Genomic DNA, 26,402 nt, shown 5'->3' with positions numbered 1-26,402 from the left:
CATTATTTGTATTGTTTTTTTATATGCATACTTCACTTGAATTTTAATATTTCTGAATATTTTTGCCTTATGCATTTACATATATGTACTTATTTAAAAAAAATATATATATATACCTAATTATTTTAAATGTGTCATAAGTATTTTTACCAATTTAACAGTAAAGATGCTGCAATCATATCTGAAATAAACTGACAAAGTATGAATAAATCAAAAGTTGTCTCAAATGAGAAGAGCAGAGAGTGAAGACAGAACATCAGACGTCTCTCTGTGAATCACTGTGAAAGTACAAAAATCAGCCCAAACATTATGACAACAGTGGTGAGCTCGTGAAGGTCAGAGGTCACTGGGGTCAACACTGGTTTCATGACCATCTCAGGCGGACAGGGGAGGCAGCTGCTGAATCTCGTATCCAAACAGGGTTGCCTGAGGAAGTGGTCATAATCTTTTGGGAGGTCGGTGTGTGAGTGTGTGTGAGGAAAGGTGCTGAGGATGGTGCAGCCAGTGATGTTTTTAATAGAAGAAGCAGAAATGAGGTGAAGAGAGGAGAGAGGAACATTCAGAACCTGACGCTGAGTGCAGCAGCTTCTTCACCTTCTTCTTCGTCTGGAAGACTGACAGAGTGTGGTTCCTCACACTCCTGCTGAAGCAGCAACGACCATCTCCACTAAAGTGTTTTATGCAGCACAACACATCTGATTCTTCACAACCTCGTCCACAAATAATACTGACGTCAACTGCAGGAAGAGAGAGGTTGGTTCCGTAGGTAGCGCTTGGTCTAGAAAATACATATTTACAATCATAAATAACTGCTAATGTCATCTCTCTAGCTCGGAGGAAAAAGACAACAGAAGAAGGAGTAGAAAGAAGAGTCCCTGGGTCAAAGTTCACCTCCTCTACAGACGAGGAAGTCCCTGAGTTTCAGCAGAGCCAGGAGGTGGGCACCCACTGAGGCTCCGTGTCCAGCTTCTCGATGAGCCGCCGCAGCTCGTGGAACGCCTGGTCGGGATCCGAGTTCACCAGGGTGGAGTCGAAGAAATGGCCGAAGTTCTGCTCCATCTCACGGGCCTTCTCGATGATCTCCTTCAGCTCCTCGGGCTGCGGTCGGACCAGGACATGAGACACCGGGAGCAGAGCAAGTGGGGAGCTCGAACAGGCTTTAAAATTCAGGCCCTACCTTGGGTGTTTTCCCCTCCGTGGCCAGCAGAGTGCGCAGTCGTTCCTGAGACGGAGGCGCGATGAAGATGACGAAGGGTTTGAGGTTGGAGGCTCTCAGCACCAGGAGCGACTGTGGGAGGGAAAACTCCATTTATCCGCTCAATTATTGAATGATAAACACATTATGATGATGTTTAACTACTTTACCGGACTAATAAGACTAAAACCTGTGTAAATGAGACCTCAAACTAAAGTTGAATTTTACGAAAACATATAAAATACATAGCATTTACATACATCTGTAAAACATGCCTCAATAAACAGAAGATGAATGAATGAATGAATGAGATAAAAATATAAGCATAAAAGAGAAATGTTATATATGTGCTGTAATTTTCCATCCCCCAGTGATGCCTAAGATATGATTGATAAAATTGAGAAACAGACGGAGGGCAGCTGCGTCTCCATGGCAACAGCCTCAGCGCCCTCACCCTGGTGTGCAGGCTGAGCAGGCAGATGCGTCCACTGTTGACCACGTGCCGGACCGAGTCGATGCTGGTGCCGTACAAGTTCTTCTCGTACTCCCCTGACTCGACGAACTTCCCCGCCGCCAGCTCGTTCTCGAACACGGGGCGACTCACAAAGTGGTACTCGCGGCCGTTTCGCTCGTGTATCCTGGGGTTCCTTGTCGTGTCTGCGGCAGGAGGAAGGGCTTAGGTTTAGGCGGCGGCTGAGGTGGAGCTAAGAGACTCACGTGGGACGGCCACGGCGAACTTGTCGGGCTCGATGGCCAGCAGCCTGCGCCGCAGCTCGTCGTGGCCGCTGTTAGTCGGGCCGATGAGCGCGATTGGTCGCTTGCGGTTGGCGGGCTGATGGTAGAGGGACATCTCCTCGTAGGTCAGGACCTCCTCGCAGTCTGGAGACATGGAGCACACAGTTGGTCTGTCGAGTCTTGGATAGGAATTTAGCAGGTGAACATGGAACATCTTTTGTTTACATCCCATGTGTACGTGAGCTCCGGTGTGTTGACCAACAAGCTCCAGGCTGCTGATCTGAGGAGGCCACTAATCTGACCTGTGCTGCTCAGAGTCTGGACAGGGTTGACTCAGTTGCAATCGAGTCACTCACAGGTCATGGCAGCGAGTCACTTGTGCGACTCACCGGTGTTCTTGGACACTGCCTTCTTCCGCTGCTTCTTGCTCTTCTTCCCGTACCATGGCTTCCCTGATGAAGAGTTGTGGGAGTCACTTCTACGTGTGAGGAAAACACTTAACTGCTCCTTCCACTTTCAGGTGTTGATCCTCTTACCCTGCTGCTCTCGACTCCTGTCTGTCACTGTCTTCTTCAAAGTCTCCCTCTGCTGCTGGAAGTTCTTCCCTGAAATGACAAACGCAGCGGTTCACAGCTTCATTTCAAAACCTTCTCAGGAATCTCACTTCAGGAGAGGTTCTCTTCTTCACCAGCCACTTTCCATTTCCACTGCCTGCCCCCTGAGCTGCAGGCCCAGGTCAGAGAGTAATCTCAACTAACACTCAGGTGATTCTTATAATCTGCTGTGAGGAACAGATGGAGCTGCTGTCTGAGAGGTGGCGTCAGGATACGGCGACTCAGCGCACATCCAGCCCTCAACACCAGGTGAAAACATAAACGTGAGCTCAAAAACCACAGCTACAGAAATTCGGACTCAAAATAAAATGGCAAAATTTAGAAGAGTGATGTGGTCCGGGCACTGCAGTCTATCCCAGCTACCTAGGCCGAGGGGTTAGAGGGGGGGTTTGACTTCCTTCTCTATTATTGATTAAAATGAAAATATTGTGTAAATGATAGACATTATTCACAGTTAGCTCTTCAAACGTCTTCTGTTTTCCGATTTGATTCAAACCACAGGGTCATGCTCGAGTCACACCTGGGATCAGGCCGGCCAGCAGCTGGTTCTCCTCGTCCCCGTCCCTGTACGCCTGCCACCAGTTAGGGTCGTCCTGGCTGATGACGTGGAGCAGGTCCCCCTTCTGGAAGGAGAGGCCCAGTTCGCGGCACGGCACGAAGAGGTCGTCACTGGGGTCGTAGTCGAAGTAGGCTCGCACGTGCGTCTGAGGAGAGTCGGTGGAGTTAGCTCGCATGCAGACGGGTTTTCCCCCACAGTTGCACGCCACAGCGACTTACCACCGTCTGCCTGTGGACGGCCGGTTTAATCTGGGTGCTGGGGATGAGGAGGAAGGTCAGCGTTCCCTGCATCTGAGCCTACGGCAAAGGAAGTGCATCAGAGAGGGGATACACCCAAGAACTAGGAGATCCTTTAGCCCTTCTCAGCATCCAACGCTCGTGATACAATTTGCATTTTTAATGTGAATATTTGGGAGCTTACCAGCAAGTCGTGGACCTCGTTGACGTGCTTCCCTCGGACAGAGATGCCGTTGATCTCCAGGATCTCGTCTCCCTCATTCAGCAGACCACTGCGCTCTGCTACGCCTCCTTTCACCACGCGACTGACCACCACGCTGTCCATGTCGTTGCGGACAGTCGCCCCCTAGGGGTGGCATTCAAGACCATGCATCAAATCACAGCTGCACTGAACAGCCTGAACTTCTGTTTGCTTCAAACATGAACATCTACCCTGATGCATCTGACAGACTCCTGGAGAATCGAGGTTTGTTGACTTGAAACATCTCATGCAACACTTGGATACATCACAAAACTCTCTGACCAGATACAAACTGATGCCCAACAAGGTCCACTTTCACCTTCCAAAGCTGTTTTCCTGCTTTGCTGCAGTCCTGTGTGTCACATGGACGCTGAGATTGGACGCTAGGATTTATCGATGAGAGCTTATGAATAGACAAAAGTCTTTTCGTGCCATCAGAATATTGAATGGTTCAATACAAAAGTTCAAAAATGTACAGACTCATTAATTTGTATTGAATGGTTGAATTAAAAAATGAATTTTTACAGGTCTAAATTTATTTTTTGGATAGTTGAATTTCGAAATGTTTTTAATTAGTCAAATTTCATATTTGGAGTTGAAAAAGACATGACAGATTCACATTCTAATTCCAAAATAGGTTTTTAAATTCCCAGCCTCAATATAACAACATCAGCTGTGGCTGAGGTCGTGCAACAACTCCACACGTTCCTGGGCTGGCAGCCACATGCTGACGCTGTGGTGAACTCCTCTGAACCAGACAGTTTCAGCAGCTTTCCTCTGCATGACTCCTGCACCTCCTCACCACTGCAGCTTCTGCCAACTTCCGAGATCATCGCGCTAAACCGCAGGCTGGACGTGACGCAGACGACAGCCACAACAGAGCAGCGGCGACAGGGTGCCTCACCAGCGGGGTGTCCCGGGTCTTCTCCAGCCGGACCATTTTGACGGTCTCTCCGAGGTACTGGGTCACGCTGCCCTCTGTGGTCTCCTGCACCGCCACGCTGTCGTGAGCCTGCATCAGCGCCTGCAACAAACGTTTCACCACATCAGAAATCAAGTTTCAGGGAGTCAATAACTGGGAAAACTGGAGCAGCAGGGGTGATGAACACAAGAATATCCTCCACACCACACCACAGCTCCACAGCTGCCACTGCCACATCAACAATGGAGGACCTATTGGGTATATTTTTACATTTTGACAGGAATATATTTGCGAGTGACGGTTGTCATCTTCGAACATCCAGACATGAAATCCAGATTCTGCATGAAATATAATGTTCAAAACACGGGACCATGTCATAATCCTGAGTCGGGAAGTGCAGCCTGAACACGAAGAGAATCCCTTCAGAGTTTCACAGCAGCACCTCTGTGATGGTAATTACATGCAAGTTTCCTCATAATCCCAACTAATGTGACACTTTCTTTGTGCGTCACGTTCAATAATTGCCTGCCCGAGCTCGTCTCTGCGTCCTGGAGCGGAGGAAAGCTGGCAAGCGGAGGAAGGCTAAGCTTCGGTGCACGCACACAATCCCTCCTAATCTCTCCAGGCGGGATCTCTGGCCATCAAACGTCTCGGCCGCCCGCGAACGTGGGAACATGATGGCACAGACAGAGAGGTGGACCTGAACAAGCGCCCGCTGGTGTCAGCTCCAAGAGTCTGGACAGAACAGGGCCACTTATTTGATTCCTGCGAAGGTGGCGACATAATCTGCTCCAGATTTGATGCCAAAAGTCGGACTCACACCTACCCCCTGCCAACAGGGATCTCAGAGGAGAGGTGAAAATGCAGGCAGAGCTCTGATACCCACGGGTCTGACAGTCTAATGTTCTGGACAGACAAGTCTGGTCACTCAGCCTGTTTATCGACAGTTACTGCGAGTATATTTGCTCCTTTAAACTGATACATCATCATGATGGACTCCACTTGCTCTACTCCAAGTCACGGTTGGATGACTGAGCACTGGACCTGTATTTCCTGTCCATTTTAAGTGCACTTCCTGTCGGCACTGACCACTGCTGACCATGACATTGTTGAGCTATTGTCTTTGAGCAACTGAAACACAGTCAAACCTCTTCAATCTTCAAACTGAAGCGTGCGATACTCTAACACCTTCCATTTCAGACACCTGTTTCACCTCCACCGCCGTCACAGAAATTGATCTCAGCAAAAGTAAAAGATTGAATACTTGTGGTGTCACATGACCAACACTTGTTTGTGTGTAAACTGAGCAGGCTGAAGACGTGAGCCCCTCTGACTTTGAGCAGATAATCTTCCCAGTTTCCCCACATATTAGGATGCAGAACTGACCTTTGACCTCCTGGTGTTGAGTCTAGAGACATAAATAAGCCCAGGGGGTGAATAATTTAGCTTCACTTGTGAAGGTTCTTATTGGGACATGTGAGGTCTGATGGTAAGTGCCATACTGTGATGGGTGTTCAGTTACGACGAGCCATCTGACCTGGAGGTGAGGATTGGTGAGCAGTGACCGGAGCTCCAGACCATCCTTCTGCTGGCTGGACTGGAGAATCTTCTGGACCTGAAAGCAAACAGTACATTTCTTCATAATGTTTCCCAAGCTGAGCTACACCAGTCCACACAGGATCTTTGAGATTGAGTAACCATCAAGTCTCAGATACAAACAGAGTCATCAGATTACATTCCTCTGTGGGCGACTTTCCATCGTCATGTGACAAGTGTGGACTTCATTCTGAGACTGCTGCAGACTGGATGAAGCCCCATAAGAGCTGGAGGAAATGGTGACAGATTAAGAATATGGTCGTGATGTTTGGGCCAATTTGTTTCCTCATCAAATGAATGGAAGCTCGTCTGAAGAATTAAAATGTAGGATTAGATGTTGCCTCAACACTGAACAGAACGATGAGAAGTGCTGGTTAAAAGTAGACAAGTAAACATCTGGTGTTTCACAGTATACTGATGCATAGTGGGGCTTTTGTGACGCAGTCCTCCCCCGCCCCCCACCAACCCTCCAATCGCAGCTCCTCAGCCTCACTGCTGTAAGCTGCTGGAGTTTCTTTTTCTGTAGAGCTCGGCGGACGCTCAGGCAGCACCAGAGGCTGCTGGGAGATTAGGTCCGAGCCACACTGCACAGCCACTCAGTTTAGACCTGGGCAGCTCAAACTATTAGGTGTTGTTAAGCGCTCTGGGCACAGTGCCCGGTGGGCGGGTCCTCAGGTCGGGCTGTTTGGTCTCAGGTGGAGGCAGCTCGCTTTCTCCCGTGGTCCAGACTGAATGTGGGTCAGTGGTGACCTCTGAATGAACCTGAGTCACTGCTGTATGTTTCACTGAATCGCACCAAAGCACCAGGACGACACTGGGCGTCTCCTTCACCTCCACCTGTGATGTGGTTGATGTTAATCCAGAGCAGAGTCTGGAGTTTTATGGTTGTTGAGTTGAGCCATCTATCAAACTACAGCAGATCTGGGCAGAGCGTGGCCCTGGGGCCACATGTGGTCCTTAGCCTGTCTTCAAGGAGTCAGACTGGAAGTTTAAAACTGATTGTTTTTTTTAATAATTCAAGTTCAGCCTCAAGTTAATGTTCAAAAGGCTCATTTATAATTCATTACCATTAAAATATATATATAAAAAAAAACCCCGCAAAATTTAATTTAGTAATGTTAGGAACTATTTTATTCTCATCGCCGTCTGCCATTGCCAAACAGTATTCTGATTTATGTTTTATGAAATTTATGTTCAATGAAATGATCCACTTAGTAGTAGTATATTATGTCCCTTACGTTTTCACATTTTCTCATAGCTATTAGGCCACAATATTCATCTCCCAAACAGTACATATATATATATATATATATGTATATGGAAGCTCTTTCTCTCTCTCTCTCTCTATATATATATATATATTACTTATTTTTTTCATAGAATGAAAATATTTTAACTGAGTTTTTTATTATCTCTTACTATTGCCTTATTGCTTGAGATCTTTCCCATCCTATTATGGCTTTGCATTACTCTGTCCTACTGGGTTTTGGCTACATGGCCCTATAGGAAATTTAGCAGCTCACCTCTGGTCTTGGATGACAAACATGGTGACTAGATTTCAGACAGGAAGTAGGAGTTTGAATAAACAGGTAAACCGTTAACTTCAGCTCTAGTTTAAAGTGCAATCCCTTCATGCCAAGTCTGCTCATGCAACAGGAAGAGGTTATGGAGTGAGGTCGAGTATGCTGAGATACTGGCTTCCACAACTCACATTCAGCAGGAAATACAACGTTTACAGTGAAATTATGATCCAGTTTATGACCACGCAGGTGATACTCTATTGGCCCCAGGTTTGTTGACTTACGTGTGCTCGTGAGCAGCTCGATCCATGTCTGAACATGCCAACAATCTGAGATGTATAAAAGCACGTCACCCCACAGCCAAGGCCATGCTGCTCTGCTCCACTGTGGTGCATCCACTGTGTTTGTGTTTTCAGGACTGACTTGTTCAGTTGGACTTACACAACAATTCCACAACACAGAAACTGTTCTGTATTCTCTCACACGTTCAGACGTAGCATCTCGCTTGTGAGTGAGGTAATGAGACTGTGGCTACCTTCTGCCTGGACGGCTGCAGACTGATGGTTCCTGATAAGAGCTCATCTTCTGGCCTGCACAACAGGCCGTTCACAGCAAGCGCTCACCTCTAGGCAGAGGTCCTGGGCTTGTAACGTGAGCGGGGAAGTGGGGTTGGCGCGCTCCATCTGCTGGGACACGGCGCTGAATATGATGTAGGCGCTCCGGAACTCCTCTTTAGCACAGAGCTGTAGCAGAAGCTCCACGTCCAGCTGGCTCTGAGCGTCGTCCAGACTGTGCTGCACGCCCTTCAGGGCCACCAGCAGGTCCTCCACCTCTGCACAGACATGAATCCATAGCAAGTTTTCAAGACGTCACGCTGTGTCTGAGGATTCTGAAGCTATGCATCCCATCATTTCTGGTTTCTATTCTAGGAGCACTGCACCTGCATTTGAGATGATAAAGATCCGTCAGTTGGTGGACGACTCCTTCCTTGTGCTGACCACTGCCCTGCCCCCTCACTGCCCATTGTCTCACACCTTTTGTTCCTTTGTACTCACCGACGATGGAACTCTGGAGGTCTTTGCCCTCGAAGGTGGGATTGTCAATGCCCACTTTGGTGTTCTGCGACAGCTTCTTGAGCCTCAGTGAGGCGTTGGGGTCGATGTCGTGTCTGCCCCTGCCATCCTCCTCCCTCCTCTTCCTCAGCTCCTCCTGGTAGTGCTGGATTCTCTCCGCATGGAGCAGGCCGCCGCCGCCGTCCTCCCCCGGACAGTCCACGGCTCTCTCCCGGTGGCTCTTGGCCTGACCCGGGGCCTCTTGTGTGAAGCCATTCATGTGGGACGTGATCATGGCTGCAGCAGCATATACTTCAGCTCCCCCCGGAACCAAGATCTGTTTATGAGGAGTCACTCAAATGAGGGGCCATATCCTGCAAGAAGAGGAGGTGGTCCTGGATGCTCGTTCTCTCATCTGTCACTCTGGAAAACAAGAGAGTCAAAGTGAAGTCAAAGCAGCATATAAATCCAGTGGGGAGGATCGGGGTGCAATTGAATGCAGCTGGAAAACCACAGTCTCTTCCTGACAAAAGTCTGGAAGGATGTCAGCCTTCTCTAAAAACTACATGTGATTTGACACAGATTATTGGGCGGAGTGAGAGCTGAGACTAATCACAGAGTCATGAAGTCAAACACAAGTGGATGTGGAAAAAAAACATGGCTACTTTTCCTTCAGGTAGTGCGTGGTTAAAAGCATCTTAGAGTTTGCGATCCCATGCCAACGTCTGACGGCCCTCCCCCTACTCTGCTGACTTCCAAAAGCTGATCACAATTGGTCTCGGTCCAGCCTCAGATACCCCTCCCTGGTGGAGGCGTTTAGCTCGGTTTAGAGTGGCGGCTGACAAACAGTGGAGACTTGCTGAGGGCCATCTGTTCCCGTGGGCTTAATCAAGTCCAGGATCAGTGGACATTTAACTGCTCTGAGGAGGGACACCTGGGGAGGAAGACTCCTGCACTTCCACCGTTGTTTTCTCTCAAATATTCAAAGATGGTTTGACAAGTTCGCCACAAAAATGGTGGCTAATACAAACATCTTAAACTGGGATCAGATTCATATGGATCAACTTTATTAACCTGTGAAAGGTCACTAAATAAAAAAGACTGTCAGCACTAGAGACGCCTCACTAATAAGCTTTTATGGACGCGATCGGATGTATCGAACTTGTTGCTGCTTCCTGTCCCCACTCCAGTGAGTGGGCGTGGTCCAGATAGGTGGGGTTTAATGGAAGCACCATCACAAACTGACAGGAGGACAAATTTAGAAACTGGTTTGTTGACTACCAAGCCAAGGAGGGGAAGCATATGTTGTTATGCCATGTTAGAAAGATCAACAGAAGGTCAATAGATCCTCAGTTATCTTAAAACAAATATGGCGGATCAAGAAACCTTACCTGACCCTTTCACAAGCCTCCCCAAAAACGAACCCTTAAACACGACTTTCATTCGTGGTAGAAGTCAGTCAAACTTTTTTGGAAACTTCAAACGACATATTCCATACTTCCCCAACAAATTTAATTTTTCTTCTTCTTCATTTCTTATTGCTTATTTTTCTTTCATCATGATTTTCTAAAGCTCAACATACCAGAATAGAGATAGAAATACTTACAGTACAGCAGCGTACAGACATAAGGTGCAGTTATATGGCCATGGTGAAAACTATATATCAGATGGAAACATACTGTATCTGGGCACTAACTACTTACTTGTATTTGAATCTTTGGGTGTTAATATTCAAAATAATGATAGTAAAAATATGCTGTAAGCTTCATTTAGAAGTTTAGCGATGTAAATCTGGGTTTTGTTTTACTCAGGAAGACTTGAAATAACATTGTGAATGTACAAGAAAGTTATGGAACTTATGAAAAGCCACTTATTACCTTCAACTGAATGTCTTTTCCTTCATATTAGCCAGACGTTTACAACAAATATTTCCTCCGTTTTTCCCAGCGTCTCTCTAATTCTGCTTTGACAGAGTCCCAGAATGTCATGTGACCCTTGATTTTAAAGCCAAAAGTAGCCAAAAGCTTAAGTCCCTCATGACAACGAACTGAACTGTGGTTCTAGAGCGGAAAGAGAAGTCTAGACATGTAAGCACGGGCACTTACTGAGAAGACAAGGAAGCGGGGAAGAGTGAAGTCTGCTCGCTAGAAAGGATATTTCCGAGCTTCAGTCGCTCCGTGGCCATGAACGCGCTCGCGCGCCTCCGGTGGACGAGTGGCTCCTATCTGCGAGGAGATTAGTGCAATTAGCTGGTTAGTGATGCAACGTCTGGGCCGAAGACTGACGCGAAAGGTTGGAAACAACAAGAGACAAAGAAGTGACTAACCACCGAGAAAGCTGAACCGAGCGGGAAAGTCGCGAGCGAGTGTGTGTTTTGCTGCACGAAGTGGCGGAGTGAAGCTAATTAGCTCGGTAGCGCTAACAACACCAGAAGTGCGGGAACAGAGAAGTCACCGCTGCACAAACCTGGGTCAAAACTGCGGGCGAGTCCTCGCGTTAGTGCTCCTGAAGAGAGGAGTCGGAGTGGGAGAGCGGCCGGAGCTCCCGCGGCTGTTCACCGGCCCGTCTCGAGAGGCTGCAGTGAGTCGAGTCCGAGCTCAGACGGGACACTTGAAGCCATCGCAGCTTCGCCGGCTGTTGTGAGCCGTCTCCCTGGCAACAGCGCGGCTCCACAGCGACGCCACACGGCCAGACGGAGTCATTGCAACACAGTCATCAGAGCGCTGGACATGCACGTGAATAAATACAGAAAAAACAATAACAAATAACAAAACAAGAGCATCCCCTTTTTACACACCAATTAAATAAAAGTCTATTCGTGTGAAATTCACAACAGTACTTCTTTTACATTATTTTATTTGGTCTAATCTCAGCGAAAACATTCACAGTCACACCTTCAATACTCATAAGCAACTGGTGCAGCCAGAATATACAACTCAAAAGAGTTTGAAGAGCTAGTTTCCAGACATTTTTGTGTGGTAGTTAACACGGAGCCCGTATGTACTTAGGCTCAAGTGTCCAAGGCGATGGAGAGTGTGAAAAAGAGGCGAAGAAGCGGGATGATGGTAGGATCAGAGGGACAGCACATGTGCTCAGGTGTTTAGGAGACCAAGTCAGAGAGGCTCGATGGAGATGGTTTGGACATGTACAGAGGAGAGAGAGAGAGCCAGTACATTGGTAGATGAAGATGTTGAGGTTGGAACTGCCAGGCAGAAGGTGGAGAGGAAGGCCAAAGAGGAGATTGATGGAGGTGGTGAAGGAGGACATGAGGTTTGTAGGTTTGAGAGAAAAGGAAGCAGAGGACAGATGGAGGAAGACGATCCGCTGTGGCCACCAGGACCTTCAGACCTTTGAAGGTTCTTTCAAAGGTCTGAAGGTCCTGGTGGTCTCAATCATCGACATTTATGAGGACTTTCTTTTCCCACATCAACTCTTGGTCTTTTGGAGAATAATGAGGACATTCTTTTAGCCACTGTGACCCACATCTATTTTAAACTCAGTCAAGAGTCAGCCGTGTCACTTTTGTATGTCCTCCGCAAATACATTCATCAACTATTCTACTACTATTTTATGGCTTTCATTTAGTCCATTTATTATACTGATACATATTAAAATTATTACACAAATCACACATATCATAAGTCGTTTTTGCAGATTTTTATTCATTTATTATTATTACTGCTAAACTATTTTATCTCCCCCTCCTCAACCAAGACTGCCCCCTAGTGGCCTCTGCCATCATGGACACGTGTCTCATGAAGCCTCATCGGCCCATCACTGACAGATGATAGAACTAATGCCAGTATAAACACTATGAAATCAGATTTATTTTACTCCACCTTGTCTCCCTCCCAAGGTCTACTAGAGTCAGACGCTGAGCCTTCTAGCTCAGCTCTTTCCGGGTCTGTGGTTCCCTCATTCCTCCCGTGCAGCTGAGCTCCGGTGACAGCAGAAGAAAGCCAAACGCTGCGATGACATCACCGCTGAAGTGAAAACCCAGCTGAATCGAATTACAACTCTTTTCCAAATCATACTTCCACAAAAAGAGAAAGACAAAAACGCTTCACAGGGATTTAAAGACAGTGATGTTAAATTATTCCTTGGTCTCCACACAAATCCTCTTACTTTCATCTCGACGTGCACACACTCGCGGGGAGATTTCATTTAACAAAGTTCTTGTCAGAGCACGATTAATCATCAGCAGCTAATGGGATCTACTGTCATTTCACCTCGCGGAGCAGAACAGAAAGGCTCTAATCTCACGCTGCTGGAGAAATATCTGCACCAGAGCCTGAAGCTGCTGTATTTTCTATTAGGTTAATCCTTCCTGACACCTCGGCACAGAACCTCTTCCCCCTCACAAGGATCTCTCCTGACAGTCCCACGCTCCTCAACGCTCTCCTTCCTAGAAGGACAGGCCACAGAGGCTGCTCTTCAGAAATCAGTCAGCGGGTAGACCAACTTCTCAACTTGACAATGCAAATAATAATAATAATAATAAATCATCAATAACTTAAACAAAAAGTAAAATTTCTACAGGATTTTCAGCTAAATTCTTTTGGCATGGATTCACAAATGTCGATGACGTTCACGTTTTGTTAGTGGAGTGGAGTTGTTAGTAATACGTATGTATGTCTTTCAGGAGGCAGGATAGTCGAGGTCACTGCATGATGTATGGGTGGAGGCAGTCAGAGATGAGGATACTGAGGCTGTGATGGGGAGAAAGGACAAGATCACGGATGAGTCTATCAGGGGGAGACAAAGTTAGGAGTGAGGAGGTTCATGAAAAAGGAGGTGGGCATGAAGGGTTGATCAAGAGAAGTGAGGTGGAGGACACCTGAGTGATATGAACATTGAGATTATAGACAGTCGAGACATCAAGGACGAACATACAAGTTTGAGATGCCTGAGAGACATTCGAGGGAGCAGAGCAGGGCATATTGATCCATGAATCTGAGGATGAAGATGAGGAGGCAGCTCAGAGTGAGACGCTTTTGGGAATCTAACTCCAACTTTGGGCTTTGAGCACTGCTTCTCAGGCGACAGGAGGACACATTTGTGGACCACAGTGGTGCTGGAAATTTCAATGTAACAAATTTGAAAACTGTATCTTGTGGCTGAATGAGATGCATCTAAAAACATTCCATTCAGTTGTGGATCACTAGACACAAACCAGATTTTTGAAATATACATGATCTTGAGGAGTCATATCTGCGTTTCTGAAGTCACAGCTGAGCACGTTAGAGCTGAAGATCTGAACTTGATGGTTCAAATTGCATCTTATGGATCAAGACAAAAGGATTTGAGAGACACTAACACATTCAGAGTCACTTATAAATGCACTGATGGATCACGGGGATTCAGGTGGGGAACAGTGCTGTTCACCAGTGGTGGGGAAAAGAAGGTACCTTTAATTCAGAAGCAATCACAATGAAATGATGACTACAGGAAGTTGGAGGTTCCGAGGTCCAACTCACCAACTTAAGGTGGAAGCTAACGAGAAAAAAGCACTTGTTGATTTGTTTGTATATATTTTATTAAAAAGGAAACCCAACAAGAACTTTTTTTGTACATAATGATCAAGGATTTTTATTATCGTAGTCTCTTTCATCAGTTTCATATCATTACAGAAAATGTTATAGTACAGCGTAGGTCAATGTCTCCTCATTGCTTAATAATTTCCTCAGGAGTGCTGGTCACATAGATCTGTACAATATGGTTCCTATGTCTTTTCTCTGTACATTTTTTGTGGTTAAAAAGGCTGTCAGCACTTAAAGAAGCTGTTTCTTATTTTCCCTCGTAAATATTGGACCAAATAAAAGAGTGTATTCCCAGGTTCGGCTCGCCCCTCGTGGGGCGGAGAGCTCGAAGGAGGGGGGGAGGGGCGGAGCAACGTTCACCTGGTCACCGTGTGTGGAAGAGGAAGCGTCAGGGTCAGGGCCGATTTCAGGTTTCGCCCCTCCTCCTCCTCCTCCTCCTCCCCCTCCCACCACTGCCTCTCTCTCTCCTGCCCAGGCATTTTGGCACTGCGCACATAAACAAGACTCACAAGATAAACAACAAGCAAAGCTCTTTGTGAAGCCATAATGATGCATACTAATGAGAGAAAAACCAAAGTGTCACCTTGATGGGCTCTCAGAAGAGGAAGTGCCCCCCCCTCCTCTTAGCCAAGCACCGTGGGAAATCTGGAGTCTTCCTCTTCATATTTTAAAAAACAGATTATTCATTTTTTTTTTCCACTAAAGATGAGAAAATAATTTCATTTTTTTCGTCCCGGCAGGCACCTACAGCTGTCTATTAAAATGCTACTGCTATAGATAAGGTCTAGCATTGAACACACAAAGCAATTGCAATGAAAGGAACAAAGTCGCCTTAATAGAATAATGATGAGAATAATAAGAATAATAATGATGATAATAATAGGAATAATCATAATAATATATTACAGAATAAATCTCTTTTTTATAATTAGATTTTTTCATTAAAAGTTATATCTTGTATTTGAAATACTATAATCTTTTTTTTTATAGTTGATATTTTTTCTCCGTATGTACCTAGGTCGTGATCGAGATGTTGACTCTACCTCAACGTTATCCAAATCAAGAAAAACTAGCTGTGCCGTTGCATATTACAGAATAGTCAATGATATGTGGACATGCACCGTGAACCACCCATTCCCATCCGCGCTAAACGACCGTCCCTCTGTGATGACATCATAGCCGGCCGATGACCATGACATCAACCACCTCGCCCTTGTGCAGCTCCACGTATTGCTCTGTTTTGGGAGGTAGCATCAGGAGCCCGTTAGCACTGCGCATGCTCATCAGTCTGCTGCTCACCTGGTTCCCTGGAGGAGACAGAACAAAGCAATGGCTGCCGGCCAGTCTGGAGCATCGCGCTTGGAAAACAGAGACGCCGTCCGACACTTTTTAATTCAGGTTGGTCAACATTCAGGAAGAAAGGGACCAAGGGACACTGGGCTCATACTAGGTGTCCTTACTACCACAGCTCACTAGAGGGCACTATCTGCCTGCAAAATCTGAGGAACTGAACAACCGTTTTACACTCTGAAAACATGGAGGCTGGTTCATGAGACCTCATCTAGTGCTCCAGATTGGTCTTGATCTCGAGACCGCTTTTTCAGGGTCTTGTTTCGAATGTGGTCTCGGACTGGACGGCAATTCTATTCAAGACCGGTCGAAACCAACAGAAAAAAACTGTCATCATTGGTGAAAGAAGGATTCTGGCTTTTTGTTCAGTTTGGTTTGGATGGTGATTTTTCTTTGTTAACAGTTAACCTGACTGGTTAAACCGGCTCCTTTGATGATCAGTTTGAGACTGTCTTGGTCTTGTCTCCACCTCCAAATGTCTTGGCCTCAGTTGGTGTGCTCTTGACCACAACACTACCTCATACACATCTCCCACCAAGCTCATGTGACTCGAGTTCACTTCCTCAGTTGCATCTCTACACAGGAAACCACGTCTTAAATCCAGTATTTTTTATAATTCGTGTTAAATGTTATCATCTTTTTCAACCCAACGACGATTTTCAGTACAAACTTCAACCTCCATGTGACACAGTGTAAGTCAAACTGGTCCTCACAGTGGTGAAACTTGAGGAAAGACAGTGGACTGGACATCTGAATGAAGACCAGGGCGATTCAGGGCAGGGCCACACTCAGGTCATCGTGCCGTGCTTTACCGAGCGTCTACAGTCAGTGTGACTCTACCGTGCATGGACCATGTTGACTTGATCAATGGCACGCTAGTGCAGTCACACATTGAACGTGTGAAACGTAAAGTGTGAGCAGCGCGACCCAGGAGCAGCTGGACACACGATCACAGCTTTAACCAAATGTGGTGTTACACACGTTTTATAGCTGAAAATAAAGAAGTGTTTTCATGTTTATTTAAGAAGAAAACAGCGGGAACACAGCGCATGCTGCGGACATTCATCCGCCTTACGCTACAAGCTGAGGAAAGGGACAGATTACTGGAAAAAGGCGTCAGACTGCCTCATCAGCTGTTTATCAGCCAAGTCAAAGTGAAGACACGTAAATGATCAAGCACATGAGCAGAGGGCGAGTCCTGCCATGTGCTCCGACTACCCTGCTGTTCTCCGTTATGAAATGTATCGAATCTAACCCGAAAGTAGTCAATGAGTTCTGCCATCCAAGAAGAAGAAGAAGAAGAAGCAACGGTGTCGTCTCCTCTGTCGTCTTCATGGTGCTACTGACAGTTGTGTCACGTATCAGGCTCCATCATGGCCTCAACGTGATAATGTCTGTGTCATCCAGGAAAGTGTGACGGCAAGGGCTCTAGGAGGGGGGCGGAGCAAGCATGCTTCTGACCATGGCCCTGGTGTGACCCTGCCAAAGAACCAAGTCTGCCGTACCTGTGCTCTGTGCCCATGGCAGAGGCTCCTGGTGATGCCACGTCAGGATGCAGCGGTGGTACTCAGGTCGAGGGTCTAACTTCACATCACAGGACAACTGAGAGAAAACAGCGGAGTGCAGGAGTCAAAGCTGCGCGAGCGACGTGACACACACAGCCAGTGTCAGCGACCTCTCACCCGCGCCTTGATGATGGTGGGTCTCGGGTCCAGGATGCCCTGCATCTTCCTCAAGGCGGGGATGACAAAGAGATTACAGGTGACCACGGCAGACACGGGGTTTCCTAGCACAGAGGGACGGGCACAGAAGGGGCGGCCCAGAGAGAGACGTATGAGGAACACGGCTTCCGCAACCAAACCACATTTCTCCTCCAGCTCTCAACTTCACACACTACCTGGGAGGGCGAAGATGAGTTTGCGAGCACCGTCGATGTCCAGGGTCGCGAATGTTGTTGGCAAACTGAGACGGCACAGAGGGAAAAAGCGTCAGCTTTTAACAACGCCATCCCTGAGTCACTGGACTCACCCTGGTTTCATAAAAACACGACCGAAATGGATCTGAGCGTGAAGATCGATGTCCAGCACCTGCTTCAGATAGTCCTGGGAAAAAAACGGACACGGTTAATGACTGTTATTGTAACTACTGCATGAATTATTTTTTGGAAATCCATATTTTATAGAACAACAGGAGAAGCATTTTCATTGAATAAAAAATGGATGTATTTAAAAGCTTGTGAAATACCCATTAAATTGAGACAGTTATGTGGAAATATCTCAAAATATATATTTTTTTCTTGGTTCAAACCTTAAAATCTCCTCAACAGGATACTTTACACATGATTCTTTAATTTAATGAAATAAAATGTTTAAATGATTTTGCATACACACAGAAAAGAATTAATGACAAATAAATATTTATGCTTACAATTTTCATACCATAAATTTTTAAAAGAAGAATCCAGCAAAAGACACGTATCGTTTGGTCACATTAAAACATGAATTTATTACAAATTATGACAATTAATTTAAATTGTTTTCAGCTATATCTAATAAAACAATGACCCTTAAGTACTTAAGTTGTATGTCAGTGTTAATATTGTCACTTAATTTCATTAGTAGTTTATGTATGTTTTTTTCACATTTATAATTTTATGCCAAAACACTGGTAATTTTGTGTTAAAATAAATTAGTTAAAGTGATGAATTGCGTGTGTTGTACATTCCTAGTACCATCTGACCGTCTCACTTTTCAGCATGCTGTTCTACATCACCACCACAAGATGTCAGTAGCGCGCAAGGCTGCACTCATTGACGGCACCTTCTCTCCCATGGAGACGCCTCCTGAGGTGATGATGACATCGGCACGGCTGATGCCTTCATTCAGAGCGTTGAGAAGGTCATCAGGGCTGAAATGTGAGAGGAAGTGACATGTCAGCGTCACGACTCGCCCGGCCTTATGTAAGGAAAGGCCTACTTGTCTCCCACGATGCCCAGGTTGATGGTCGGGTAGCCGTGCTCCTGGATGGTAGCGAGCAGCGTGGACCGGTTACTGTCTCGGATCTTCCCGGGATGGAGGTCGTCTTCTGGGTTCAGCAGCTAAGACCAGGTGAGATGGGAAAAATGGCCGCTCAGTTGAAAACAACACGAGGTCTGAGGTGAATACAAGCTGATGAAGCAGCTCCAACGTTGTCCCCGGATGCTCACCTCGTTCCCCGTCGACATGACGGCCACCACCGGGAACTTCTGCACCTCCACTTCTGTGACCCCGACGGTAGCCAGGAGGCCGATCTCAGACGGGCCCATGTGGGTTCCCTTGGCCAGAACGCACTCGCCGCGCTTGATGTCATGACCTATGGGCCTGGCAGAGGGCGAGGATGGGTTGGAACCAGGAGAGACTCAGAGTACTACAACATACAGCTGAGTATCAAGTGAGTTCTCATAACTTCTGGAATTGACATGGGCTCGAAGGTAAGGGGAAGGAAGGGGGAGGCAGGTGGAAGAGTGGAGACTCATGGGCTGGTTAGAGGCGAAAGAAGGTGAAGAAGAGAGTGCAGGCTAACCTGATGTCCTGACCCGGACGGGCCTGGACGAGGATCCGTACCTCCAACTCCTCTGTGCCCTGTAACACAGACGGGTCTCAGTCCTGACAGAGATCTTGGTCCCACTTGGTCACACTCACATCTTCTGATTCCCGCAGGAGCTCGGTGTCTTCCACCTGGACCACGGCGTCGGCGCCACAGGGGATGGGGGCTCCTGTGGTCACCCGCATCACCTGACCAGGCATCACCGTGTGGGTGGGCTGCACACAAACGTGAGAAACGGGTGAGGAGGAGGAGGAGGGGAGTCTCATCTATCCACCTTGTCTGAAAGTTCAACAGTGATTTGACTTGAGTTGAAAAACAGCCAGAGACAAAGGTGTGTGTGGACTTGTATAGGGACATTTTACAAGGCTAAGCCTCAATTTGAGGATTGAAACTTAATAAAACGGGCTCATTATAACTGGGTTTCAGTTTGTTTCAGAGCCTGGGTTAAGGTTAGCCATGTGTTTTGGAGGGTTAGGAAACCTAAAAAATGTCCTAACAAGGACAGAAATACGAGAATGTGTGTGTGCATGCGTGCGTATGGAAGCAGACATGGACCTGTTCTCCAGCTTGAGACTCTCCAATGATGAAGCGATCTCCCGGGCCGTCAGCCGCTGAAAGACAGGAAGTGAAAACCTGAAATGATGTCATCACCTGAAACGGACATTGGTCTTTTGTTGTATATGATAAGACAGATATGATATGTGATATGACAGTTTGTCTTTTTAATTTAGATGAGCAGAAAGCTAATATTTTAATTCAGTAACAGACAGGAATTTGAGGAAGTGACATAATAAAAATTGAAATTCATGAATGACTATGATAAATTCGCTTGACCATCTGACATTTTTTAAATAATTATTTTTAGGAGTTTTTAAATTATAAAATTCTTCGCATACTTGGCAAGACATCAACATTACAAAATAAAATTTCCATTTTGTGAGTGTTTCATTCAAGAAAAAAAATCTAAATTATGCAGATTTTTTTAAAGCAACAGAATGAGATGAAAATACGTGAAGCAAACGAAGAAATGAAACGAAGCAAAATAATAATAAAATATTAAAATAAAACATGCAAAATATTAAAAACATAAAATAATATTTTGATTAATTAAAATGCACACAATGACCAATAAAACATTACAAATATTTTGCTTTTACTTCTAATACCTTTGGTAAAAACAAAGTAAATAAATAAATAACAAAAAAATAAATAAATAACCATAATCATAACAGGTGACAAGTCTGCTGCTCTCGCCTCCTCTCTGGGACTGTACCAACAACAGATGCTGCGCTGGAGTTTCAGATGGGCCCCACAGGAGCGAAGCTGTCCCCCAACTCTCCAGTTTAAAGCTCGGAGCCACGGGGCGCTTCAGTCCAACCTTTCCCGCACTCGGATGGTTTTAAGAAGCTTCGTGTCATGAGTCAAACTCAAGGCCCCGGAGCTAAATCCTGCCAGGTCATTCTATGTGGCCCGCAAAGGCTGAAACTCAAAATCTAAGCTTGGTGGCGTCACTCACCTCTCACAGCATAGCCGTCCTTGACAGACGCAGGGAAAGGCGGCAGGTTGTCTTTGGCATAAACGTCCTGAGCCAGGACCCGACCCATACCATCTGTGGGAGGAACATGAGAGTAAGACCGTGTAAGGTGCAACCTTCATTAAGCAAAGTCATAGCCAAGCAGTCGGACTGCGTTTGGACCACATAGTTACACAACAACGTGGCCCCAGTTGGGCCGCAGACTTACTTTTGTTTGGTGGAATACAGAGGCGACCAACATAAACGCCTCAGGATGTCCGTGGCTGGGCATGAGTTAGAGAAGAGAAGCTTCAATACGACCACTAGAGGAGGATCTTTGGAGCCCAAATCACAGAGTCTGTCACCATATAGACGTTAAAAATCTCACAACCTCGATGGAAGTTTTAAAAAGAATGCCACAAATGTTTAAAATATTTAATTACTCTTCTCAGCCATTGAAGTACGTGAACATTCAGTGAGCCAGGCTCCATATCACCTTCCTGCTCTTGGACTCCCAGTTCTCGCATGAACTGGACCAGAATCCTGTAACTCTACACCAACTCTTCTGCTGAACAAGTTCAAGGCTAGCTCGGACTGAACCACAGAGCAAATACCCAAAAAGCTCATGAGCTGGAGGTGGACTTCACCATCGCACATGAGAACACAAAGACGGAAGGAAGCAGGAGAGAAGCGGAGCGACGGAGTGGGCGGAAGAGAAAAATCCGGCAACTAAAATACCTTAAGCTGCTGTGAAGCTAAATATAGCGCCTCTCTGAGCCTTTAGATGTGATCATGTGGGTGTTAATATGGAGATATAAGCTTTGATACCCATCAGTGCAGGAAGAAATGTGCACGTGAAGACACGGGCGCACTCCAGAAATCAAAGGGAAGCGTAACATACAGAGATGAAAAACAACATGGAACATTGTTATTTATACCGCAGCGCTACAGCTTAGGAGCTGGTGGCTTCACATGATGCCACTTGATTCCACTGTTACACGCTGGCTTTCATGTTGCATATGCGATGATGATGATGGCGCTCTCACCTCTGTAGTTGATGATCTCGGTGCCCAGGACGGCGGTCATCTCCAGCACAGTGACGAAGGCCTTGTCCATGGAGGTGAGGGGGAAGGGCGACATGCGGTGTCTCCGGGCCACCTTGGTGATGTCCACTGCACTGTGACCTTTCAGAGCGGGTGACATCACAAAACACGATTAGCTGGCGCAGGAAAGCGGGAATGTTTTCACACTCGGGTGAGTCATGATTTGGGAGCGAGGTTTGCTTTTTATAGTGCATGAGACGAGTGATGTCGAGCTTGGGATGAGAGTTGGGCACATGGTGGCGCTAGGGCCACAACATGTGATACAGGACAAGCATTTCTTCTGGATCTTCTACATCCTTGTCCTGCACAGGTCCTGCCTCCCTCCACTCTCCCTCTTTGGCACCGCTCTCTCTCACTAGTTTCAGGGGCACATTCCCCCCAAACCCCATGATCCAACTAGACCACTGGGTCGTGACATCAACTGTGTTGAAGGCAGCTTTCCCCGCGCTCCATTTGTGTTCGTCTGAACCTATTACTTTAAACCTGTTTTGAATGAAAAATGTTAACTCATTTAGCGTCTCGCTTAGTTCCTCATCACTATCTTAACATTTTTAACACAAAAGAAGGCAAAATGCACCAGAACCAAATTCTCTTCGGTTTGACCGTGGTGAGTGACATCACTTGTCACATGACCCCTGATGCTGCCAAGAATAAAGTGGCTCTCATGAAGCCGCTTTTTTCTGATTCATAAATCCCTTAAACTCCAAATTAATTCAAAACAACTACATCAATTAAAAAAAATCAAAGTAATATAAATATATAAAATCTTAAAAAAGGATTACTACCTAAATATAATTAAAAGTGAAAGCATATACACATTTAAAATATGGCGAAAATGAATAAAAAACAAAAAACAATATTGCAACAATATTTTAAATCCTGAGAAAGAAAAAAATGCCATTGAAAAGTCATTTTCAGACGTGCTTCTCTTACAGCATGAAAGGAGCACTCTGATTTGTGCACTGCAGAAGGGTGTAGGTTCTCTGCTAAACCAGACCACACTAGTATTCCCACTTCATTTGCAGCACCAGCCACTGCAGCTGAAGGGCCGTTCCTCAAACAGACCGGAGCTCTCAGGCACGTACAGTAAAATGATGACATTTTAGAGACGAACAAACCTTCCCAGATTACGGTGCATTATTTTAGGTGAGTCACAGCGTGAAGCCGCTGCAGGACCCAAATGCTGGAGAGCAGCGTTATTGGTCTAATAATACCTCTCTAATAATTCCAGAGGTAAGAGGAACAAAGCAAAGGTGTAACTAATGCGTAATCTGCTCTCTTCCGCGCACTCGCTGCCTCGCAGCGAAGAATAGGTGCCGCTGCGCTTTGATTTCCCCTGACCCACTTTCTCTGCTCGTACATATTCCCATGCTCGACATGAGGCTTAACAACCTCTGGCAAAACATCACACCAGCACACAGACATGTAAACAACAGCCACGCACCGGCAAACACATGAATCATGGATGCAGCTGCACATACATCCTCTACAATCTACTTCAGAGTGAGGAACTGTCGACTACAAGTTTGGTACTCACTTGATCTTAGGATATTCTCTTTGCTGCTGCATCGTGACTGCACCTGGTGGAGGGAGGAGGTGAGCGGGGCGGAGGGGGAGAGAGCAGAGGTCACTAGAGGTCAATCACTTTTGTCGCTGGGAAGTCACAGTGCGCACTTTGTCCCGCTAAAATACATCAGAGGTGACACTGAGAACCCCAGTGAAGGACAAAGGCGATGACAGCAGAGTCAGAGGAGAGTTCTGAACTCTGTCGATGGAAAGATCAGATGTGTAGGATGACTTTGGTTACTGCTAATGCTGCCTGGTAGCTACACTAGAGACCAATGCTGGTGATGAGAGGGAAGGCTGGGGAGGAGAGCTGGGTGGGTCAGAGCTGCTTCCAGGAGCAGACTGTAGTGTCGGACAATACAAAGCACGAGAAAAAAAGGACTTTTTTGAGGCATTTAAAAACATACATTTTCATAGAATAACCTTTGAAATATGTTGCTAATAATACAGTGTACATAATACACTTAAAGCATTAAAAAACTTAAATACAAATAAATTAATTAGCAAAATACAAAAAGTTGAAACAATGTAAGTAAAAAAGTAGTTTATAATTATTTACCCAAAAAGCATAAAAACATATTTATATGTGTTAAAATAATTCCAAATAACAAAAAAAAACAATAAGCAAAAGAAAAACAAAACCAAAATGAAAAACAATATTTTTAAAATCATGTTTTCCATCTTCTGTTCTATAATTTAAGTACTGACTGTGCGTTTTTTAATCATTCATGTCAAAATCTGAAAAAAAAACCCTTGAAAAGTTTTTTAATTTTATGTTTATCTTTTCCGATGACTTTGTATAGTTCTAAAATTTTGAAGACAAAATCCTTTGAAGTGAATAAAGTCAGAAAGGATAATGCTAATTCATTAATTTTAAAACTAGATGAAACACAACAAAACTTTATCAAGTCACATTTTAAAGCATAGACATAAACTAAATTTAAAAAACAATAAATTACTTAGAAATAACCAAACACGGACATGTGCGTGTGTCTAGAACCACATTATATGCCAATGTCCCTTTGGTTAGATTTCATTTTTTTGAATTATCAAAATGACAAAAACAAACAAAACAGCTGACTCATTAAAACAAAAAATCATATATATATATATACACTACCACACTGTTGTGTTGTGTCACTTCCTGGTCTGGTGGAGTTTAGGCGGAGTGGGTGTCCCTCCACCCGCACCCGACTCCCTCTCCTCCCCCCCTCATGATCACTAGCCTGCTGCGACACCACTGAGCACCAAACAGCCAGAGTGAGTGTGTTGGAGGATGAGGAGTGAAGCAGGGTGGGATGGGCGGACAGACAGGAGTGAGAGGAGGGATGAGGTGTCCCACAGCCCGTGAAGCACAAACCGGACAGACTGGACTAAACTACAGCAGAGAGGACAACAGAGACCACGACAGCGGCCCGTCGACTCAACATCCAGCACGCCAGACACAGCTACTGTAAGCAGAGCATGTCACCCGCAGAGACAGACAGATGGAGAGAGAGGGAAAGACAGAGAGACACAAATGGGGCACAGAGAATTCTAAGAGACAGGACAGAGAGTGACTAAGACTCGCAGACAGACAGAGGGAGGAAGTAAAGGAGAGACAGCGAGGCAAGCCAGGAGGAGGACGAGGGGGAGACACAGAGCAGCGCGCCTTTCGGGAGGAAGGGTGAGGGAAGGGCGGGGAAGGGGGGGCGGGATAGTTACTCGAGAGCTGAAGGTCCTCCTGCGATCATCTTTAAGCCCCTCCAACCTACACTGGAGCTAGTGGAGATAAAGCATCGAATCACAGGCATCAGTGCATCTGTCCCAGCAAACGGCACAGACAGACAGGACAGACAGACAGGACAGACAGACGGACGGACGGACGGACAGACAGACATTCACCACAACAGGCAACCCTAGCAGGGCAGGGAGCGGCGGGGTGGGGTTGGGCGTTTCAGCGAGGCGGGGATCGGTATCCTTATAGAGAGTCAAACTCAAGGCCCGGGGGCCAAATATGACCCGCCGACCCATGTTCGGTGGCCCATTGACATACATGTATCTGGCTTGGAATCAGGATCAAAGCAATTTCCCGATGTGTGAGCGAGTACTTGCCACTTTTTACCTGCAATGCTGTGAGTTCTGAGTTGAGAGACAACTAAGGGCTTATCGTATCTTAACTACATCTCGTTTGCCAACCCTGAGTCCCTGCACAACACTGCTGAGTGTGTGTCACATATCTCAAAAAAATTGTGTTCTGTCGAGGATTTGAAAAAGTGAATCGCAATTTTCCCATTTTATACCGTTTCAAATTATTTAAATGTGGAGATTGATGTCTGCGCTCCCAAACGGAAACTCAGAAGCTTTGCTGTGAATTTCTCTTCGGAGATTAATAAAGTATTTATCTATCTATCTATCTATCTATCTGAGATTTGACTGAACGATGATCAAAACTAATAAAATCAATAAGTGTGTCTGGATTTCATTTTTGGCAGAATGATTCTCCTTGATAATGTTAGAGGAATTAAATAAGTAAATATTTTGAGGAAAACAATTTCAAATACAAAAATATTACTCATAAAAATTTTAATGAAGAATGAACTGAAAATATTTAAATGATAGAAATTTTTATTTTAATAATTTAAATAAATAAAACAAGATGAGGGAAATTAAAAATGTAATAACTGGTTCCACTTTTGAAGATTTGGGTTTGAAATGATTGTGAAAAAAGCGAATCTTACACCTGATGTGATCTTCATGATGGAGACTACTGGTGGGTGAGTATCTTTTTAAATAGAAAACGTTGTGGGTGTAATTAAAGGAGGGGGGCAGGAGGGGAGAGCCAGTTGCAGCCTCAGCAGGACACAGATCTAACTAGCAGACAGAGAAAAGCACATGTCGACTGGAGACAACCACGAGGACACGCGACAGACACAAGTCATCAGCATCAAAACACTATCATTGTCGAGATACCAGAGGCCACAGGTCCTGCCATTCGTATTGAAACACCATCAAGTACGACACAGCCGAGTGGAGAGGTGACCACCACCAACAGATCGCAGACCCAGCTGCTACCATCAGAGCAAGAATCCAAGT

At 45.7% G+C, this 26,402-nt stretch overlaps 2 protein-coding genes across 6 annotated transcripts in view; both read right to left on the bottom strand.

Moving 5' to 3' along the window:
• Positions 1–159: 159 nt before the first annotated feature.
• pals1b (protein associated with LIN7 1, MAGUK p55 family member b) lies at positions 160–11,333 on the bottom strand. 3 transcript variants are annotated; one of them, XM_053880301.1, is made up of 15 exons: positions 11,137–11,333; positions 10,776–10,895; positions 8,674–9,093; positions 8,242–8,450; positions 6,040–6,117; positions 4,485–4,604; positions 3,524–3,685; positions 3,322–3,399; positions 3,065–3,248; positions 2,467–2,535; positions 2,320–2,382; positions 1,913–2,074; positions 1,650–1,852; positions 1,178–1,288; positions 161–1,098 (listed from the first exon to the last, which is right to left on the bottom strand). In XM_053880301.1, exons 3-15 carry the CDS (start codon positions 8,963–8,965, stop codon positions 922–924), a joined length of 1,908 nt encoding a protein of 635 aa, XP_053736276.1. In that variant the 5' UTR covers positions 8,966–9,093; positions 10,776–10,895; positions 11,137–11,333; the 3' UTR covers positions 161–921. The 3 variants fall into 3 exon arrangements, with proteins under 3 accessions (XP_053736278.1, XP_053736277.1, XP_053736276.1); XM_053880303.1 differs by lacking the exon at positions 10,776–10,895 and having other exon boundaries at positions 160–1,098; XM_053880302.1 differs by lacking the exons at positions 10,776–10,895; positions 11,137–11,333 and adding an exon at positions 10,548–10,769 and having other exon boundaries at positions 160–1,098.
• Positions 11,334–13,969: 2,636 nt separating this feature from the next.
• The window catches only part of gphnb (gephyrin b), a 63,958-nt gene continuing 51,525 nt past the window's right edge, over positions 13,970–26,402 (bottom strand). The window contains exons 11-25 of one of the 3 annotated variants that reach the window (XM_053880295.1): positions 25,032–25,088; positions 23,299–23,341; positions 21,705–21,842; positions 20,662–20,754; positions 19,701–19,756; positions 19,241–19,360; positions 19,122–19,180; positions 18,766–18,919; positions 18,536–18,657; positions 18,380–18,467; positions 17,589–17,662; positions 17,455–17,522; positions 17,243–17,346; positions 17,066–17,162; positions 13,970–15,517 (exon numbers count right to left, since the gene is read on the bottom strand). In XM_053880295.1, the coding sequence (XP_053736270.1) occupies positions 15,384–15,517; positions 17,066–17,162; positions 17,243–17,346; positions 17,455–17,522; positions 17,589–17,662; positions 18,380–18,467; positions 18,536–18,657; positions 18,766–18,919; positions 19,122–19,180; positions 19,241–19,360; positions 19,701–19,756; positions 20,662–20,754; positions 21,705–21,842; positions 23,299–23,341; positions 25,032–25,088 (1,407 nt within the window). In that variant the 3' untranslated portion in view covers positions 13,970–15,383. The remainder of the gene's footprint in view (positions 15,518–17,065; positions 17,163–17,242; positions 17,347–17,454; positions 17,523–17,588; positions 17,663–18,379; positions 18,468–18,535; positions 18,658–18,765; positions 18,920–19,121; positions 19,181–19,240; positions 19,361–19,700; positions 19,757–20,661; positions 20,755–21,704; positions 21,843–23,298; positions 23,342–25,031; positions 25,089–26,402) is intronic. The other 2 variants (XM_053880296.1, XM_053880297.1) reach the window with 2 other exon arrangements.

The sequence above is a fragment of the Synchiropus splendidus genome, chromosome 12, assembly GCF_027744825.2.
Source record: "Synchiropus splendidus isolate RoL2022-P1 chromosome 12, RoL_Sspl_1.0, whole genome shotgun sequence".
NCBI classification, from domain to species: domain Eukaryota; kingdom Metazoa; phylum Chordata; class Actinopteri; order Syngnathiformes; family Callionymidae; genus Synchiropus; species Synchiropus splendidus.
Note: the sequence above shows the minus strand (reverse complement) of the source record. Positions and strands in the feature narration are given on the sequence as shown.

Coding starts and splice junctions, on each gene's coding strand:
- pals1b (XM_053880303.1), bottom strand. CDS start 8,965: ATGATCACGTCCCACATGAATGGCTTCACACAAGAGGCCCCGGGTCAG. Junction 4,605..6,039: donor TCACCAATCCTCACCTCCAG/GTCAGATGGCTC, acceptor CGTTTGTTGCAG/GCGCTGATGCAGGCTCACGA. Junction 1,853..1,912: donor GTTCGCCGTGGCCGTCCCAC/GTGAGTCTCTTA, acceptor CTCCTGCCGCAG/ACACGACAAGGAACCCCAGG.